At 35.2% G+C, this 21744-nt stretch overlaps 1 protein-coding gene and 1 long non-coding RNA gene across 4 annotated transcripts in view; one reads left to right on the top strand and one right to left on the bottom strand.

Moving 5' to 3' along the window:
* SPECC1 (sperm antigen with calponin homology and coiled-coil domains 1) overlaps nucleotides 1–19859 on the bottom strand; it is an 81962-nt gene extending 62103 nt beyond the window's left edge. Inside the window, exons 1-4 of one of the 3 annotated variants that reach the window (XM_067472106.1) lie at nucleotides 19600–19859; nucleotides 13398–13611; nucleotides 10029–10211; nucleotides 9557–9692 (exon numbers count right to left, since the gene is read on the bottom strand). In XM_067472106.1, coding sequence (XP_067328207.1) covers nucleotides 9557–9692; nucleotides 10029–10211; nucleotides 13398–13611; nucleotides 19600–19832 — 766 coding nt within the window. In that variant the 5' untranslated portion in view covers nucleotides 19833–19859. Of the gene's footprint in view, nucleotides 1–6949; nucleotides 7236–9556; nucleotides 9693–10028; nucleotides 10212–13397; nucleotides 13612–19599 lie in introns of those variants that run through there. The other 2 variants (XM_067472107.1, XM_067472108.1) reach the window with 2 other exon arrangements.
* Nucleotides 19803–21510, top strand: LOC137097670 (uncharacterized). Its single transcript, XR_010910349.1, has 2 exons — nucleotides 19803–19866; nucleotides 21255–21510. It is a non-coding gene; the product is annotated as an uncharacterized lncRNA (long non-coding RNA).
* The last annotated feature ends 234 nt before the right edge of the window (nucleotides 21511–21744 follow it).

Below are 21744 nucleotides of genomic sequence, written 5' to 3'. Positions count from 1 at the left end.
TCATTGAACATCGAGAAACCAAAGTGCTCTTCCAGCAGTCACCAGCCTATCCCTCTCCAATACCAGAGATACAGCTTAATGGTGTAACGTTAGACAACATTGACGATTTCTGCTCCCTTGGCAGCCACCTTGCCACAAAAGTGACAGTGAAATACAACACCACCTGAGCTCTGCGAGTGCAGCATTCTTCCGAATTAAGCAGAGAGTGCTTGAAGACTTGTTGATAAAGCTACTGTCCTTCCAACCTTGCTATACGCATGGGAAACATGGACTGTCTATTCCACAGGCATGATGAGGGTTGAATGAAAAGTAATCCCTCCATCAGATGGCAGTACCGGTATGCGGCAGGTACTGATTTGTTCAGTAGACCTCTCCTCTACAGTTCCATTTTGGCGGGAAGCCTTAGCATTGAACGGTCATATTGCTAAAGTGCAAAGTATGGAACCCTGCGCAGACGGTCGTTCAATGTGACTTCAGCAATGCGCAGTCATTGAATTCTTGACAGCAGAAGGTGTCACCCCAAAGGAGAATGCAAGCTGTTTATGGTGACTGTGTTGATGTAAGTACTGTGCGTCGTTGGGCAAGTAAGTTTAAAGATGTTGAGGTGACATCTTCTGCTGTCAAGAATTCAATGACTGCACGTTGCTTAAGTCGCATTGACCGACCATCTGTGCAAGGTTCCATATTCGCCCTTTAACAACACAACCATTCAATGCTAAGGCTTCCTGCCTAAATGGAACTGTAGAGGAGAGTCTACTGAACAAGCCAGTACCTGCCGCATACCAGTACTTCCATCTGTTGAGGAGTTACGAAGGGGAAGGCATTACTTTTCACTTTAACAACACAACCATTCAATGCTAAGGCTTCCGACGAAAATGGAACTGTAGAGGAGAATCTACTGAATAAAGCAGTACTTGCCACATACCAGTCCTGCCATCTGTTGAGGAATTATGAAGGTGGAGGCACTACTTTTCACTTTAACAACACAACCATTCAATGCTAAGGCTCCCTGCCAACATGGAACTGTAGAAGAGAGTCAACTGAACAAGCCAGTACTTGAACAACAGATGGCAGTACTGCCGCATACCAGTACTGACATTTGTTGATGAGTTACGAAGGTGGAGAGGCATTAATTTTCACTTTAACAACACGACCGTTCTATGCTAAGGCTTCCCGCAAACATGGAACTGTAGAGGAGAGTCTACTGAACAAGCCAGTACCTGCCTCATACCAGTACTGCCATCTATTGAGGAGTTACGAAGGTGGAGAGGCATTAATTTTCATTCAACCCTCGTATATAAGTAGCCTCCACTTGACTGACTCTCATCAGATCATCTGAAGATGCCATTAGCCACAGATGGAGGTGGAACGTCAGGAGCAAATGCTGCCGGACAGCCTGGAAACCACACAAGAACACTGCTGTGATTCTAAGCCTTTCTTAATACCTCTCTCCCAATGTTTGTGACCTTCAAAGGGGAAAAGCGTGTTTGCCAAGCTCTGCCGGAGACTCCCTTCCCTTTTAATCAACATTGCGGCATTCGACCCGGGTTCGAATGAACATAGGCTGAATTCTGGATGCTGCTGAACTCTCTGACCGCCTTTTGTGCCCAGTTTTGTCTCTTCCTGCGTTGGTTTGGATGCCCTCTGATGCCCTCTCCAACTATATGGATGTAATCCTCGCCAAAGGGGTTTTGTGGCTAATGATTGATGGAAAGAGCCGGCCTTTTCTGGCCAGGGAAAATACATTGGGATCCAATGGAGCAGAGCGAAAAGCCAGGCGGTGGCCTTGGATCCCTGGGAAGGACAATGGAGATCTATTCCATTGACTGGCATTGAAGCCCGTTTCGTCATCAATTGATCCATCCATTCCTTTCCTCCACTTACACAGAAAAGCTCCCACCTCCACCACAGACACCCCAGTGTTTTTGACTCTCTCCAAAATTTGCATGACCCCACCCACTGTCTCTCCCTTAACCCACAACCAAAGAAACGCAACACCACACTGCCCACCACCCAAGCCAAGGCTTTCATACGGGAACAATTCTATCCTAGTTTTGATGTGTTTCCTCCACCACAGGCATCCCAGTGTGTCTCTCCATTGGTGTGGAATTCACATACAATCAATAAGCACACTGAACTCCACCAAATATGGAATTGGACCAAACTTGGCCCACATAGCCCTCATGACCAGCAAAAAATACTGGAGGTCTTTGGGGAAATTCACTTTGATTTGGGGGAGTTGTAGTTCACCGACATCCAGAGAGCACTGTGAACCCAAACACTGATGGATCTGGACCAAACTTGGCACACAGATCTGATATGCTGGAATGCTATTACTGGAGGGTCTTTTGGGTGGGACGGGGACCTTCCTTTCTGGGAGTTATAGTTCCATCATTCCATCCTTCCCTTCCACCCTTTCATCCTTCCTTCCTTTGTTCCCTTTTGTCTTTCATTCCTTCCCTCTTTCCTCCCTCTCCCCCTCTTTCTCTTCCCTTCCTTCCTTCCTTTTCATCTTTCATTCCTTCCCTCTTTCCTCCCTTCTCCCCTCTCTCCCTCTTTCTCCTTCCTTCCCTTTTGTCTTTCCTTCCTTCCCTCTTTCCTCCCTCCTTCCCTTTCTACCTCTTTTTCCTTCCATCCTTCCCTTCCACTCTTTCATCCTTCCTTCCTTTTCTCTTTCCTTCCTCCTTCCCTTCCTTCATTTCATCCTTCCCTTCCACCCTTTCATCCTTCCTTCCTTCTCTTGTCTATCCACTCTTCCCTTTCCTCCCTCTCTCCCTCTTTCTCCTTCCTTCCTTCCCTTTTGTCTTTCCTTCCTTCCCTCTTTCCTCTCTCCTCCCCTCTCTCCCTCTTTCTCCTTCCATCCTTCCTTCCCTTTTGTCTTTCCTTCCTTCCCTCTTTCCTCTCTCCTTCCCTTTCTCCCTCTTTTTCCTTCCATCCTTCCTTTCCACTCTTTCATCCTTCCTTCCTTTTCTCTTTCCTTCCTCCTTCCCTTCCTTCATTCCATCTTTCCCTTCCTCCCTTCCTTCCCTTTTGTCTTTCTTTCCTTCCGTCTTTCCTCCTTCTTTCTCCTTCTATTCCTCCCTTCCACTCTTTCATCCTTCCTTCCTTCTCTCTTTCCTTTTTCTCTTCTTTCATTCCATCCTTCCCTTCCACCCTTCTTTCCCTCAATTCCTCCCTCTTTCTCCTTCTATCCTTCCCTTCCACTCTTTCGTCCTTCCTTCCTTCTCTCTTTGCTTCCTTTTTCCCTTCCTTCATTCCATCCTTCCCTTCCACCTTTTCATCCTTCCTTCCTTCCTTCCTTCCTTCCTTCCTTCCTTCCTTCCTTCCTTCCTTCTCTTTTGTCTATTTTCTCCTTCCTTCCTTCCTTTCTTCCTTTCTTCCTTCCTTCCTTCCCTTTTGTCTTCCCTTCCTTCCCTCTTTTCCCTCCTCCTTCCCTTTCTCCCTCTTTCTCCATCCCTCCATTTCCTTCCACCCTTTCATTCTTCCTTCCTTTTCGTCTTTCTTTCCCTCCCTCTTTCCCTCTTTCTCCTTCCATCCTTCCCTTCCTCTCTTTCGTCTTTCCTGGTTCTTCAGCGCTCCCAGATTATGGCATCCTCGCCAGACACACTTGGTTGGACATTAAAAACTTGGAATGATGGTAAATGATGAATAAGAAGTCCCATCATATATAATAATAATAATAATAATAATAATAATAATAATAATAATAATAATATAACAAATAATATGCAATACTATGCCAACTGTCTGTTGTGCCTGATAGGAGTGTTTCCAAGCTAGACAAGACATAACCCTGACTCATGCGGAGATGCTTGCTCACTTCCTGCCATAAACAGAAAAGGGAGCATGAACTTTGGGCCTTTTTATGTGTTTCCTCCACCACAGGCATCCCAGTGTTCCTTTCTCTCTCCATTGGTGTGGGATTTGCATGACCCCGCACACTGCCTTCACAATTTCCTATTATTTTCTATGTAACACAGCAAACAGAGGGTATGATCAGCCACTGAGCAGAGGTTTGGGGAGAATTCACCATGATTTAGAGGAATTGTAGGTCCTGGGATGTATAGTTCACCTGCAATCTAAAAACTGCACTCTGAACTCCACCAAGGATGGACCTGGAAGTCCACCAACGATGGAACTGGAACTCACTTGGCACACAGAACCCCCCATGACCAACAAAAAAATACTGGAGGTTTTTGGAGGGATTTAGGGGAGTTGTAGTTCACCTACACCCAGAGTGCACTATGAATCCAAACAAGGATGGATCTGGACCAGACTTGGCATGCATACCCAAAATGCCCAAATTTGAATACTGGGAATTTTTGAGGGGAATTGGCCTGGACATTGTGGAGTTGGAGGTACTGGGATGTATAGTTCACCTGCAATCAAAGAGCACGCTAAACTCCACCAAAATTGGAATTGGAGAAGAGCATAAGAATGATGGGGGGAAAATTCCAAGAAAGGCATTTAAGACTTTAAAACAGACAACGAACCAGGACCCGATGGAATTGGACCAAACTTGGCACACAGAGCCCCCACTTGATTTGGGGGAGTTGTAGTTCACCTACATCCAGAGAGCACTGTGAACCCAAACACTGATGGATCTGGACCAAACTCGGCACACAGACTTGATATGCTGCAATTTGATTACTGGAGGGGTTTGGAGGGAAGTGACTTTACTTTCTGGGAGTTGTAGTTCACCCACAACCAGAGAAACTGTGATCTCCACCGATGATGGACCTGGAACACACTTGGTACACAGAACCCCCATGACTAACTCAACCTACAGGGGGCGTTTGAAGAGTTGGACTCACCATAGTGGGGGTTGTAGTTCACCCTACAGCCAGAGAGCATACTGAACCCCACCAATGATGCATCTGGAGCAAACTTACCCAACATAACAAACTTTAAGTAGTGACGGAGTTTCATGGGGTTAACCTGGCATGATGGGAGTTGTAGTTCATCCACAACCTTATGCATTTGGTACATTAAAAATTTGACTTTTTCAAGTAACCCGGGCAATGCTGGGGACCCAATCTAGTAAATAATAATAATACATGTATTACCTGCCTCTCTTTAAGTCTTGAGCCATGTTTTCTAGTACATATTACTTATTACTTATTATTATTATTATTAACATTATTACAAATGCATATTTGTACATTACTTATCTATACTAGTATATATATTTATTACTCATATTATTATTATTATTAATACATATTTCTGGGTTATCCATGTAGCAGCCCACTGTTGCCAATTCCCCAACATTTGGCAAAGGAATATTTGTACATGACCAGAAATAATAACAATAATAATAATAATAAGTAGTAGTAGTAGTAGTAGTAGAATATATAGCATTATTATTATTACAACTGCTACCTATCATTATTATTATTTGTACATTACTTTACTAGTATATCTATTATTCCTCATAATAATAATAATTTGTATGTTACTTATCTATTATTATTATATTATTTTACTATATTATTATTATTTGCACATTACTTATCTATACATATATATATATATATATATATATATATATATTACTCCTAATAATAATATATTAAAATAATATAATAACAGATAAGTAACATGCAAATTATTGTTATTGTTATTATTAGGAATGATATATATATATTAGTATAGATAAGTAATGTACAAATAATAATAATATAATATATTACAATATTATTATTATAATAGATTAATAGCATACAAATTATTATTATTATGAGGAGTAATATATATACTAGTAAATATAAGTAATGTACAAATAATAATATAATATATTAAAATAATAATAATATAAGAGTAATAATAATACATAAATAACATACAAATTATTAATATTATTATTAGGATTAATATATATACTAGTATAGATAAGTAACGTACAAATAATAATATTATAATATATTAAAATATTATTATAGCTTAATAACATACAAATGATTATTATTATGAGAAGTAATATATATACTAGTAAAGATAAGTAATATACAAATAATAATATAATATGTTAAAATAATAATAATATAATAATCTATTAAAATAATAATATAAGAGTAATAATAAGAATACATAAATAACATACAAATTATTATTATTACTATGAGGATTAATATATATACTAGTATAGATAAGTAATGTACAAATAATAATATAAGAATAATATATTAAAATGTTATTATTATTATAGATTAATAACATACAAATTATTATTATTATGAGAAGTAATATATATACTAGTAAAAATAAGTAATGTACAAATAATATTATAATATATTAAAATAATAATAATATAATAAGAATACATAAATAACACAAATTATTATTATTACATCACTAACATACATATAATTATTAATATTATTATTATGAGGAATAATATATATACTAGTATAAATAAGTAATGTACAAATAATAATATAATATATTATTATTAAATATTAATAACATATATATATTATTATTATTATGAGGAATAATATATATACTAGCATAAATAAGTAATGTACAAATAATAATATAATATATTATTATTATTAAAGATTAATAACATACAAATTATTATTATTATTATGAGGAATAATATATATACTAGTATAAATAAGTAATGTACAAGTAATAATAATATAATATACTATTATTAAAGATTAATAACATACAAATTATTATTATTATGAGGAGTAATACATATACGAGTATATGTATTTATTTGTAAAGTAATGTACAAACAATAATATCATTAAAATAATAATAATATAAGAAAACATAACATTATTATTATTATTATTATTATTATTATTGGCTGTTAGGAATGATGGGAGTTGGAGTCCAGAACACCTGGAGGGAAGGAGAGCCGGGGTTGGCCCGTGCCTGTTCTCTGACCTTTGCCATCCTTCCCAGTCCCTTCCGGCAACTGGTCCCAGTCACAGACCTGCCTGGGGCTCTTCCTCCTCTGCCTTCTCCTCCTCCTCCTGGGCTTTGCTGCTGGTCTGGTTGCCCATCCTGGCTCTTCCTCTTCCTCTTCCTCTTCCTCTCCTTGCTAAGGCCCCTTCCCCTTTGGGGGGTCCATCTCCCCCTTTCTCTGGGACCGGATCCGGCTTCTGCTCCTGCTGCTGCTGCCCTTGGGCTCCTCCTGCCCAGGCATCTCTTCTTCCCTCCCTCTTTCACTCTCTCTTTCCTCCACGCCTCCTTTCTTTTCTTTTCCTTTTTTTTTCACTCTCTCTTTCCTCCACGCCTACTTTCTTTTTTTCCCCTCTTCTCTTTCATTGGCAGCAGAAAGGAGGCTGGGAAAGGGGCGCCCTCAAGAGGAGGGAAGGAAGGAAAGGAGAAAAGGAGGAAGGAAAGGAAGGCAGAAGGAAGGAAAAGTATAAGAGGAAGAAAGGGGGGAAGGAGAAAAGGAGGATGAAAGAGGAGGATGGAAGGCAGAAAGAAGGAGAGGAAGGTGGAGGAGAAAAGACGGATCAGAGGAAGAAAAGGAAGAAGAAAAGGAAGGAAAGAAAGGCAGAAGAGAAAAGAAGTATAAGAGGAAGAAGGGGAAGGAGAAAAGGAGGAAGGAAGAGGAGGACGGAAGACAGAAAGAAGGAAAAGTATAAGAGGAAGAAAGGGAGGAAGGAGAAAGGGAGGATGAAAGAGGAGGATAGAAGGCAGAAAGGAGAGGAAGTTGGAGGGGAAAAGAGGGATCAGAGGAAGAAAGGGAGGAAGGAGAAAAGGATGAAGGAAAGGAAGGCAGAAAGAAGGAAAAGAAGTATAAGAGGAAGGAAGGCAGGAAAGGAGGATGAAAGAGGAGGACGGAAGGCAGAAAGAAGGAAAGGAAGGTGGAGGAGAAAAGAAGGATCAGAGGAAGAAAAGGGAGGAAGGAGAAAAGCAGGAAGGAAAGGAAGGCAGAAAGAAGGAAAAGAAGTATAAGAGGAAGAAGGGGAAGGAGGAAAGGAGGAGGACGGAAGGCAGAAAGAAGGAAAAGAAGTATAAGAGGAAGGAAGGCAGGAAAGAGAAAAGGAGGATGAAAGAGGAGGAGGGAAGGCAGAAAGAAGGAAATGAAAGATCAGAGGAAAAAAGGAAGGAAGGAGAAAAGGAGGAAGAGGAAGGAGGAAGGAAGGCAGAAAGAAGGAAAGGAAGGTGGAGGAGAAAAGAGGGATCAGATGAAGAAATTGAGGGAGAAATGCATGAAGAGGGGAAGGAAATAAAGAAAAAAGGATGGAAAGAAAGGAAAGAAGAATGGAAAGAAGAGTGAGAAAGGAAAGAGAGAAAGGCACAAGAGGTAGAAGGAAAGAAAGAATTAGGAAAAGAAGGGAAAGAAAGGAAAGGAGAAGGGATGAAAGAAAATGAGGGATAGAAGGATGAGAAAGGAAAGGGAGAACGGCATGAAGAGAGGAAGGAAATAAAGAAAAGAGAGAGAAAGAAAGGAAAAAAGAAGGGAAAGAAGGGTGAGAAAGGAAAGGGAGAATGGCATGAAGAGAGGAAGGAAATAAAGAAAAAAGGAGGGAAAGAAAGGAAAGAAGAAGGGAAAGCAGGGTGAGAAAGAAAAGGAAGAAAGGCATGAAGAGAGTAAGGAAAGAAAAAGGAGGGAAAGAAAGGGAAGAAGAAGGAAAAGGTGAGAAAGGAAAGGAAGAAAGGAACAAAAGGCGGAAGGAAAGAAAGAAATAGAAAAATAAGGGAAAGAAAGGAAAGGAGAAGGGATGAAAGAAAATGAGGGATAGAAGGATGAGAAAAAAAGGGAGAAAGGCATGAAGAAAGGAAGGAAATAAAGAAAAAAGGAGGGAAAGAAAGGAAAGAGGAAGGGAAAGAAAGGTGAGAAAGAAAAGGAAAAAAGGCATGAAGAGAGGAAAGAAAGAAAAAGGAGGGAAAGAAAGGAAAGAAGAAGGAAAAGAAGGGTGAGAAAGAAAAAAGAGAAAGGCATGAAGAGAGGAAGGAAATAAAGAAAAAAGGAGTGAAAGAAAGGAAAGAAGAAGGGAAAGAAGGGTGAGAAAAGAAAGGGAGAAAGGCACAAAAGGCGGAAGGAAAGAAAGAATGAGAAAAAGAAGGGAAAGAAAGGAAAGGAGAAGGGATGAAAGAAAATGAGGGATAGAAAATGAGGGATAGAAGGGTGAGAAAGGAAAGGGAGAAAGGCATGAAGAAAGGAAGGAAATAAAGAAAAAAGGAGGGAAAGAAAGGTGAGAAAGGAGAAAGGCATGAAGAGAAGAAGGAAATAAAGAAAAAAGAAGGGAAAGGAAAGAAGAAGGGAAAGAAGGGTGAGAAAGGAAAGGGAGAAAAGCACAAAAGGCAGAAGGAAAGAAAGAAAGAGAAAAAGAAGGGAAAGAAAGGGAAGGAGAAGGTATGAAGGAATATGGGGGATGGATGAGAAAGGAAAGGGAGAAAGGCATGAGGGGAGTTAAAGAAGGAAGGAGAAAGGAAGTAGGAAAGAATGAGAAAAGGGGAAAGAAAGGAACGGAGAAGGCAAGAAAGAAAAATGAGGGAAGGCTGAGAAAGGCATGATGGAAGGAAAGAAAGAAAAAGAAGGGAGGGAAGGCTAAGAAGGTGGAGGGTGGAGTGGCCGGCCTACCTGTGCTGGTCCGCAACCGGTTCTCAGCCAATTCAGCGATGGCCCCCGTGGTGACGGTCTTCTTCAGGCGGGAGACCCCCGCAGCCGCAGCAAAGCCCGGCTTGTTCAGCATGTCCTCACTGCTGGCCCTTTTCAGCTGCAATGGAGAGAGAAGGGAGAGCTCTAGTGGCGCAGTGGGGTGGTCGTTGCGCTAATGTACAAATCCATGGGTTCAGCAGCACACTAGTGATAACATGGCATCATGGGGTCATCATCCCCTATTTTGGGGATCTTCCTACCGTGTTTCTAATCCGCTTTGAGCAATAATGACTTCAAACCTATGAGTTGGTTCAGTGTGTCTGACATCTAGTGGCTGAAGGTGGTATGACAGCCTTATGTTTATGTAGTTGAACAAACTTTCCTCATGTGTTTATGATAAAAACCAATCCAGAGATGATGTTTATAACCCAGGAGCAGAGATCGAGCGGCCCACCTTCCCCAGCCGGGAGTCGAAGGCCAGCGAAGTGGATGACTTGGAGGCCTTCATGCCGGGTGACGGGATGGGCAGCGGCTTGACCCTCTCTGTTGCCGCCACCGCTTTGGAGGAGACCGAGGCGGCGCTCCACGGCCTGCATGCGCCGCCCTTCATGCTCCGAGCTGCAGAGGGGAGGACGGCCTGGGAAACAGCAAGAGAGGAACGTCAGGTAGTCATAATAATAATAATAATAATAATAATAATAATAATAATAATACGGAAGCCAGGTCATAATAATAATGGATGGAAAGCAGGTAATAATAGTAATAACAATAATAATAAAGAGATGAGTCAGGTAATAATAATAATAATGGGATGGAAAGCAGGTAGTAGTAGTAGTAATAATAATAATAATAATAATAATAATAATAATAATAATGGGATGGAAGCCAAGTAATAATAATAATAATAATAATAATAATAATAATAATAATGGGATGGAAGTCAGGTAATAATAATAATAATAATGGGATGGAAGTCAGGTAATAATAATAATAATAATAATAATAATAATAATGGGATGGAAGCCAAGTAATAATAATAATAATAATAATAATAACAGTGGGATGGAAGTCAGGTAATAATAATAATAATAATAATAATAATAATAATAATGGGATGGAAGCCAAGTAATAATAATAATAATAATAATAATGGGATGGAAGCCAAGTAATAATAATAATAATAATAATAATAATAATAATGGGATGGAAGTCAGGTAATAATAATAATAATAATGGGATGGAAGTCAGGTAATAATAATAATAATAATAATAATGGGATGGAAGCCAAGTAATAATAATAATAATAATAATAATAATAATAATGGGATGGAAGTCAGGTAATAATAATAATAATAATAATAATAATAATAATGGGATGGAAGCCAAGTAATAATAATAATAATAATAATAATAATGGGATGGAAGTCAGGTAATAATAATAATAATAATAATAATGAGATGGAAGCCAAGTAGTAGTAGTAATAATAATAATAATAATAATAATGGGATGGAAGTCAGGTAATAATAATAATAATAATAATAATAATAATAATAATAATAATAATAATAATGGGATGGAAGCCAAGTAATAATAATAATAATAATAATAATAATAATAATAATAATGGGATGGAAGTCAGGTAATAATAATAATAATAATAATAATAATAATAATGAGATGGAAGCCAAGTAGTAGTAGTAATAATAATAATAATAATAATAATAATAATAATGGGATGGAAGTCAGGTAATAATAATAATAATAATAATAATAATAATAATAATGGGATGGAAGCCAAGTAATAATAATAATAATAAAATATTCAAGAGATGAACCTAAGGTGATATGAAGAAGATGAAGAGGAAGAGGAGATGAAAGACAGGTTGCTCCGTCCAGCAAAGTGTTAATAAGGTGACAATAATAACAAACAATAATAACAATATCCTAGAGATGAACATGAGGTTGACCTGGGAAACAGCAAGGGGGAAACAAGAGAGGAACGTAAGGCGATAATAATAATAATCATCACCATCATCAAGAGATGAGTCAGGTAATAATGAGATGGAAAAGAAGTACAAGAAGAAGGTAATAATAATATTCAAGAGATGTAAGACAGATAATAAATAAGAAGAAAAAGACGAAAGTCAGGTAATAATAATAATAATAATAATGAGATGCAAATAATAATAATAATAATAATAATAATAATAATAATAATAATATGAATGTCAGGTAATAATAATATTCAAGAGATGCAAGACAGATAAATAATAATAGGAAGAAGATGGAAATCAGATAATAATAATAATAATAATAATAATAATAATAATAATAATAATAATAATGAAGAGATACAAGTCTAATAGTAGTGGTAGTAATAATTTGAAAGTCAGGTAATAATAATAGTAATGATAGTAATAAAATATTCAAGAGATGAAATAATAATAATAACAAGGTAAACATCAGGTAATAATAGTAGTAGTTGTAGTAGTCAGGCAATAATAATAATAATAATAATAATCAAGAGATGAAAGGTAGGTTGCTCCATCCAGGAGAGAGGAGGTTGGCCTGGGAAACAGCAAGGGGGAAACTAGAGATGAACACAAGGTGATAATAATATATTCAAGAGATGAGTCAGATAATAATAATAGTTATAATAATAATAATGAGGCGGAAGTCAAGTGAGAATAAGAATGAAGAGATGCAAGTCTAATAATAATATAAATAATAATATTCAAGAGATGAGTCAGTAATAATAGTAATAATAACAATAATAACAATGAGGATGAAGTCAGGTAAGAATAAGAATAATAATGAAGAGATGTAAGTCTAATAATAATAGAAATAATAACAATATTTAAGAGATGAGTCACTAATAATAGTAATAATAATAATAATGAGGATGAAGTCAGGTAATAATAATAATAATGAAAAGATGTAAGTCTAATAATAGTAATAATATTCAAGAGATGAGTCAGATAATAATAATAGTAATAATAACAATAACAATGAGGTGGAAGTCAGGTAAGAATAAGAATGGAGAGATGCAAGCCTAATAATAATAATAATAATAATAATAATAATAATAATATTCAAGAGATGAGTCAGATAATAATAATAGTTATAATAAAATAATAATGAGGTGGAAGTCAGGTAAGAAGAATAATAATAATGAAGAGATATAAGTCTAATAATAATAGTAATAATATTCAAGATGAGTCAGATAATAATAATAATAATGAGGTGGAAGTCAGGTAAGAATAAGAATAAGAATGAAGAGATGCAAGTCTAATAATAATAGAAATAATAAGAAGAAAGTCAGGTAATAATAGTAATAATAATATTCATGATGACAGGTAATAATATTAACGAGGTGAAATTCAGGTAATAATAGTAGTAACAGTAGTCAGGTCATAATAATCATCATATTCAAGAGATGAAAGTCAAATAATAATAATAATAACAATATTCAAGAGAGGAAAGGTAGGTAATAATAATACTAAAATATTCAAGGGGTAAAAGCAAGATAATAATAATAATCAACAAAAACAACAATATGCAAGAAGTGAAAGGCAGGTAATAATAATAATAATGATAATAATAATATTCAATAATAATAACAACAATAACAACAAATTGCAAGAGATGAAAGGCAGGTAATAATAATAATAACAATAATATTCAAGAGATGTGTCAATAATAATAATAATCAATAGATGAAAGTCAGGCAATAGTGATATAATTATGTAAGAAATGAAAGGTATTATTATTATTGTATTTCTATTTATGTTTAGATATTATTATTATTATTATTATGATTACGCTTTGTGGAGCGAGGCCTGCCTGTTCTCTTCTGTTCCTGGCGTGGCTTTTGGGGCCGGATGCCGGGAGAGGCGTGGGTGTCCGCAGCCGAGGAATGGAAATCTGTTCCGAACCCCTGGCCTCCTCCTCCTCCTCTCCTTCCCCCTTCTTCCCCTTCTCTTCCTCTTTGGGAATCAAATGCACATGTCGTTCCCTTTGGTCCCACCTCACAAGGCTGTCGTGAACAAGGAATAGGGGGGTCCTGGGTTCATTATCTATCTCTATACACATACACATCATAATAAAAGTCAAAATATGTATGTTTGTATGGGAGAGGCATCCCAGTGTTTCTGACTCTCTCCATTGGTGTGGAATTTGCACAACCCTGCCCACTGCCTCTCCCTTATATGTGTGTTTCCTCCACCACAGACACCCCAGTGTTTCTTTCTCTCTCCACTGATGTAGAATTTGCACAATCCTGCCCACTGCCTCTTCCTTATATGTGTTTCCTCCACCACAGGCATCCCAGTGTTCCTTCCTCTCTCCATTGGTGTGGAATTTACTTGACCCTTATATGTGTTTCCTCCACCACAGACATCCCAGTGTTTCTTTCTCTCTCCATTGGTGTGGAATTTGCACAACCCTGCCCACTGCCTCTCCCTTATGTGTGTTTCCTCCACCACAGACACCCCAGTGTTTCTTCCTCTCTCCATTGGTGTGGAATTCGCACGACCCTGCCCACTGCCTCTCCCTTATATGTGTTTCCTCCACCACAGACACCCCAGTGTTTCTTTCTCCATTGGAATTTACATAACCCGTATATGTGTTTCCTCCACCACAGACATCCCAGTATTTCTTTCTCTCTCAATTGGTGTGGAATTTGCACGACCCTGCCCATTGCCTCTCCCTTATATGTGTTTCCTCCACCACAGAAACCCCAGTGTTTCTTTCTCTCTCCATTGGTGTGGAATTTGCATGACCTGCCTCTCCCTTATATATGTGTTTCCTCCACCACAGACATCCCAGTATTTCTTCCTCACTCCATTGATGTGGAATTTACACAACCCTGCTCACCGCCTCTCCCTTATATGTGTTTCCTCCACCACAGGCATCCCAGTGTTTCTTCCTCTCTCCATTGGTGTGGAATTTACATAACCCTTTTATGTGTTTTCTCCACCACAGACACCCCTTCTTTCTCTCTCCATTGGTGTGGAATTTGCACAACCCTGCCCACTGCCTCTCCCTTATATGAGTTTCCTCAACCACAGGCATCCCAGTGTTTCTTCCTCTCTCCACTGGTGTGGAATTTACACAACCCTGCCCACTGCCTCTCCCTTATATGTGTGCTTCCTCCACCACAGACACCCCAGTGTTTCTTCCTGTCTCCATTGGTGTGGAATTTGCACAACCCTACCCACTGCCTCTCCCTTATATGTGTGTTTCCTCCACCACAGACACCCTAGTGTTTATTCCTCTCTCCATTGGTGTGGAATTTACACTACCCTGCCCACTGTCTCTCCCTTATATTATAATAATAATAATAATAATCAAGAGAGGGATTGATCTTGAGTTGTAGTTCACCTACAACTAGAGAAACCATCATCATCATCATCAAGAGAGGGATTGATCTCGAGTTTTGGGAGTTGTAGTTCACCTACAACTTGAGAAACTATGACTCTCACCAACGATGGACCGGGACCAAACTAGGCACACAGAACCTCCATGACTAACTCAACCTACTGGAGGGGTCGGAGGGGACTGACCATAGTGGGAGTTGTAGTTCACCCTGTAGCCAGAGAGCACACCGAACCCCATCCAGGATGCATCTAGGGCAAACTTACTCAACATGAGAAAATTTTAAGTACTGATGGAGTTTCTCAAAGTGAACCTGGCGTAATGGGAGTTGTAGTTCACCTATATATATATATGATGGGGTTGTCACGGACAGAAATAAGGAAGGACTGCGGGGAAGAGAGGAGAAGCTGAAGAGCATTTCTCGCAGTTCGTAACCACAAGGTCCACATGACTCAGCCTGGTTTGCAAGACAGAGGAAGTTGGTGGCGGAGGGTCGTTAGCTAAAAATATAACGATAAGAGGACAATTTCGGAAGGAAAGGCGGCTGCTGACAAAGCCGGAGGATGGACGGAGGGAGGGGAAATCAATACTATCCCCTTCCAAGTTGGACAAATGGAGGGTATGGTGACACAAACACCTTCCTACTCCATCCTATTTCTTATCCACTTCCAGCAATAATACCAGAAATTAATTAATAATGGCTTCAAACCTATGCGTTGGTTGGGGATGTCTGACATCTAGTGGCCGAAGATGGTATGACATCCTCTGGAATATTTAAAATAAATTATTATTATATTTATTATTATTATTATTATTATTATTATTATTATTATTATAGTTATTATTATATTTATTGCTGTTCTTATTCCATGTATTCTTATGACTATTATTATTGTTATTATTAGATTTAATATTGATATTTACTGCTATTGTCATTGCATTTATTATCGTATTTATTGTTGTTTATTCGTTCGGTCGCTTCCAACTCTTCGTGACTTCATGGACCATCCCAGGCCAAAGCTCCCTGCCGACCGTCACCACCCCAGCTCCTTCAGAGTCAATCCAGTCACTTCAAGGATGCCATCCATCCATCTTGCCCTTGGTCGGCCCCTCTTCCTTTTTCCTTCTATTTTCCCCAGCATCATTGTCTTCTCTAAGCTTTCCTATCTTCATGGACCAGCCCAGGCCAAAGCTCCCTGTCGGCCGTCACCACCCCCAGCTCCTTTAGAGTCAATCCAGTCACTTCAAGGATCCCATCCATCCATCTTGCCCTTGGTCGGCCCCTCTTCCTTTTTCCTTCTATTTTCCCCAGCATCATTGTCTTCTCTAAGCTTTCCTATCTTCATGGACCAGCCCAGGCCAAAGCTCCCTGTGGACCGTCACCACCCCCAGCTCCTTCAGAGTCAATCCAGTCCCTTCAAGGATCCCATCCATCCATCTTGCCCTTGGCCCCTCTTCCTTTTTCCTTCTATTTTCCCCAGCATCATTGTCTTCTCTAAGCTTTCCTATCTTCATGGACCAGCCCAGGCCAAAGCTCCCTGTCGACTGTCACCATCCCCAGCTCCTTCAGAGTCAAGCCAGTCACTTCAAGGATGTCATCCATCCATCTTGCCCTTGGTCGGCCCCTCTTTCTTTTCCTTCTATTTTCCCCAGCATCATTGTCTTCTCTAAGCTTTCCTATCTTCATGGACCATCCCAGGCCAAAGCTCCCTGTGGACCGTCACCACCCCCAGCTCCTTCAGAGTCAAGCCAGTCCCTTCAAGGATCCCATCCATCCATCTTGCCCTTGGTCGGCCCCTCTTCCTTTTTCCTTCTATTTTCCCCAGCATCATTGTCTTCTTGAAGCTTTCCTATCTTCATGGACCAGCCCAGGCCAAAGCTCCCTGTCGACCGTCACCCCCCCAGCTCCTTCAGAGTCAAGCCTGTCACTTCAAGGATGCCATCCATCTGCCTTGCCCTTGCTCGGCCCCTCTTCCTTTTTCCTTCCATTTTCCCCAGCATCATTTATTTCTCTAAGCTTTTCTGTCTTCTCATGATGTGGCCAAAGGACTTCATCATCATACTGATATTTATTAATATTCTTACTAAATATATTTTTATTATTACATTTATTCTTATTATATTTAAATTTATTCTTACTGGATTTGTTATTATTATTGCATTTATTATATATATTATTATACATGTAATAATAATAATAATAAATTTATTATAGTTATATTATTTATGTATTATTAGATATATTAAATAAATATATTATACAATAATGATATAATTATTATTATATTTAATTGCATTACTAGATTTATTCTTATTTTTCTTATTACATTTATTATTATATATAAGTATAAATTAGGAATATCTAGACATAAATATTAATATAATATAATTATACTATATTTATTATTATTATATATCTTATTTTATTCATCATTATTTTACTATTATATATTTTGTTTTTATTATATTATATATTTATTATATTTATTATCATTTTATTACTATATATTTTTATTATATTTATTATTCTATACATTTTATTCATTATTAATTTATTATATATCTTACTTATTCTTTTATTAAATTTTTATTTTATTTATTACTCTTTTATTATTATGTTTTATTTTAACTAATATCTTATTATATATATTATTTTATTTATTATTCTATTATATATATTATTTTATTCATTGCTAATTTATTATTATAGATTTTATTTTTATTATTCTTTTATTATTATATATTTTATTATATTTATTATTCTCTAATATATTTTATTATTCTATTATATATATTATTCATTATTAATTTAATATTATACATTTTATTATATTTATTATCATTTTACTATTCTATATTTTATTTATAATTTTATTATTATTATATTTTTTATTTGTTATTAATTTATTATTCCATATTTTATTTAATTTATACTTTTATACTTATAATATATATTATACTTATAATATATACTTATTATATATATTCTTAATATTCTTTTTTATTATTCTACATTTTATTTTATTTATTATTGTTTTATTATATTTTTTATAATTTATTATTCTATATTTTATTTTATTTATTATTTTAATATTATATATATATTATTAATATTCTTTTACTATTAATAAAATAGTAAAAGAATATTAACTTGTAATAATAACTTTTACTTTTAATAAAATATTATATATTTTATTTTATTTATTATTGTTTTATTCTATTTTTATAATTTATTATTCTATATTTTATTTTATTTATTATTGTTTTATTCTATTTTTATAATTTATTATTCTATATTTTATTTTATTTATTATTGTTTTATTATAATTTTATAATTTATTATTCTATATTTAATTTAATTTATACTTTTATTATATATATATATTCTTTATATTCTTTTGTTATTATAATATATATTTTTATTTATTATTATTTTATTATATTTTCTTATATTTATTATTCCGTTTCTTATTTTATTCTATTCTTTTATTATTATTATATATATTATTATTATTATTATTATTTTATTATATTTATTATTCCGTTTCTTATTTTATTCTATTCTTTTATTATTATTATATATATTATTATTATTTTTATTATTTTATTATATTTATTATTCCGTTTCTTATTTTATTCTATTCTTATATTATTATTATATATATTATTTTTATTATTTTATTATTTTTATTATGTTTATTATTCCATTTCTTATTTTATTCTATTCTTTTATTATTATAATATATATTATTTTTATTATTGTATTATATTTTATTATGTTTATTATTCCGTTTCTTATTTTATTCTATTCTTTTATTATTATTATTATTATTATTATTATTATTTTATTATATTTATTATTCCGTTTCTTATTTTATTCTATTCTTTTATTATTATTATATATATTATTTTTATTATTTTATTATTTTTATTATGTTTATTATTCCATTTCTTATTTTATTCTATTCTTTTATTATTATAATATATATTATTTTTATTATTGTATTATATTTTATTATGTTTATTATCCCGTTTCTTATTTTATTCTATTCTTTTATTATTATTATACATATATATTATTTTATTATATTTTATTGTATTTATTATTCCGTTTCTTATTTTATTCTATTCTTTTATTATTATTATATATATATTATTTTTATTTTTTATTATATTTATTATTCCGTTTCTTATTTTATTCTATTCTTTTATTATTATTATTATACATATATATTATTTTATTATATTTTATTGTATTTATTATTCCATTTCTTATTTTATTCTATTTATTATTATTACATGTATTATTATTATTATTAATTTTTACCTTTAGACGCATCTCTTGAACATTATTATTATTATTATTATAATTATTATTATTATTATTATTATTATTATGAGAGATAGAGGAGCACAATCCCTTCCATAAGAGAGAAAAGGCAGAAGCAAAGCCAAGCCGTAGGATTTCCCCCTTTTGAACAATCAGGCAGAAGCTTAGCACAAATGACAGCTCCCCCCATTGAAACAAATGAGAGCCCTTTCCCTTGCAGCCTTGGAAGCAGCAGATGTGCCAAGCAGCCAGAGCATCTCCTTCCCTGGGAGAGATCCCATAGAGACGGATGGGAAAAGGATGCCAGGTGGCACTCACCCTCCTGCTTCTGCCGCATCAACAGGATGGATGGATGGAAGGAAGGTAGGGATGCAGCCAGGCTGGCGGATGGAGGGTGCCTCTCTTTCTCTTCCTTTCTCTCTTCCCTTCCTCCTTCTCTCCTCCTCTTCTGCATTCAGAGGGATTTCCTGCAGAGAAGCCCATGCATCTGCATCAGGAGGAAGCCCAGCCGAACCTGAAGGAGGAGAGGAAAAAGGGGAAGCCGGGGTCATGTGATGCCATACATGCCACCCAAAAGAACCCTGGGTTCGAATCCCACCTCAGCCATCTCACTATTGTTATTATATATTATATTTAATATTATTATGATATATTTTATTATATTTCTATTCATCATTATTATATATTTTATTTTATTCTGTTTATTATTATTATATGTTTTATTTTATTATTCCATTTTATATATTCTGATCTATTTAATATTTTATTTTTTATTATTTTATTCTATTTCGTATGGTTGTTCTATTTATTCTTATATATTTTATTTTATTTATTATACATTTTCTTTTATTTATTATTTATTTATTATGTCTATTTATTCTATTTTATTATTCTATTTTGTTATATATATATAGATAGATATAGAGAGAGAGATTATTCTGTTTAGTATTGTATTGTATTAATATTATTCTATTTTGTTCTATATTTTATTGTTATATGTGTTATATTTGTTATTGTTTCTCTTTATATATAATTTTATTCTATTTATTATAATATATTTTATTGTATTATTATATAGCTTATTTTCTTATATTTGTTATTATTTTCTTATCTTATATTTTATTCTATTTATTATTAGATGTTTTATTTTATTTATATTTTTATATATTTTATTTATTATTCTATTTGTTATATATATATATATATATATATATATATAATTTTATTCTGTTATAGTATATATAATTTTATTATATTTATTATTATTCAATTTTTTATTTTATTTATTCTATATTTTATTTTATTTATTTTTATTATTATATATTTTATTTATTATTCTATTTGTTATTTATATATATAACTTTATTCTATTTATTGTGGTATATATTATTTTATTATATTTATTATTCTATAATACTTAATATATTATATTTTTATTATTATTATTATATATATATAATTTTATTATAAATTTTATTTCATTTATGATTCTATGTTATTATTTTATTCTATTTAGTATTATTAAATTTATTATTATTATCATTATCCTGCTTCTTCCCTTTAGATCGAGATGTATTTGAACAGTGATCCATAGGTTGCAGTGGGGTCTACCTGCGGGGTCACTTCACCCCTTCCCAGAACCAACAGAAGTGATTATTTATGTTATTCCGATCGTATTTTGTGCCTGTTTTCTCTCCCTTGCAAGGCGTAGTCGAGGCGTCTTCCAGGCAGAGAGTCCCATGATGTGGCCAAAGGCTAAATTCGGCCTCGTGCCCACAAGGAAGGCAGCCTCGCCCTCCTAATGACAGGGCCTCCTTTTCTCCCTCCAATTATCCCCGCCGTCTCTCATCCAAATGTATTTCTGGCTTTGCGGTGGCCAAATGAGAGGATTTGTTTCGAAGCCGAAGAGCCGGCGTTCTCGCAGGAGCAGTACCTATTGATCTACTCACATTTGTATGTTTTCGAACTGCTAGGTTGGCAGAAGCTGGGGCTAATGAAACAATGGAGGATTTTAGAAGGGACTGGCCCTGTAGGAGAGACCCTGCGGACCCACCAAAGAAGGATCGCTACAACGGGGAGCAAAGAGAAGCCCAATTTAAGATAATTTCCCTCGGTTCCCAAAAAGAATCTCGCCAAAGTTGAAGAAAGCGCCACTGAGATGATTTTATTGCAATTCAGCTAAGCTAAAGCATAGCATGTACACAAATAAATGCCATTTTTATAGAAATACAGAGTTGTGTGGTTCAAATCTCCCGCTCTCTGCTCTTGCTCGGCTTGAAGGTGATTGGCTGGGAGGAGGCTCGGCCGCCCCTCGAGCACCTGGGCCAATCACAGGGCTTCTGCGGTGCACCAGAGCCAATCAGGAGGCTTCTGCCGCCTAGGTGCTCCAGCGAATCAGCAGGGAAGGAGGCGGGACAAGGGAATACAATGCATTCTTGAGTGGATTATGGTATCAGGAAATGT

Source organism: Anolis sagrei, chromosome 11 (genome assembly GCF_037176765.1).
Source record: "Anolis sagrei isolate rAnoSag1 chromosome 11, rAnoSag1.mat, whole genome shotgun sequence".
Taxonomy (NCBI): Eukaryota; Metazoa; Chordata; class Lepidosauria; order Squamata; family Dactyloidae; genus Anolis; species Anolis sagrei.
The sequence above is the reverse complement of the archived record's forward strand: the minus strand, read 5'-3'. Positions and strand labels throughout refer to the sequence as shown.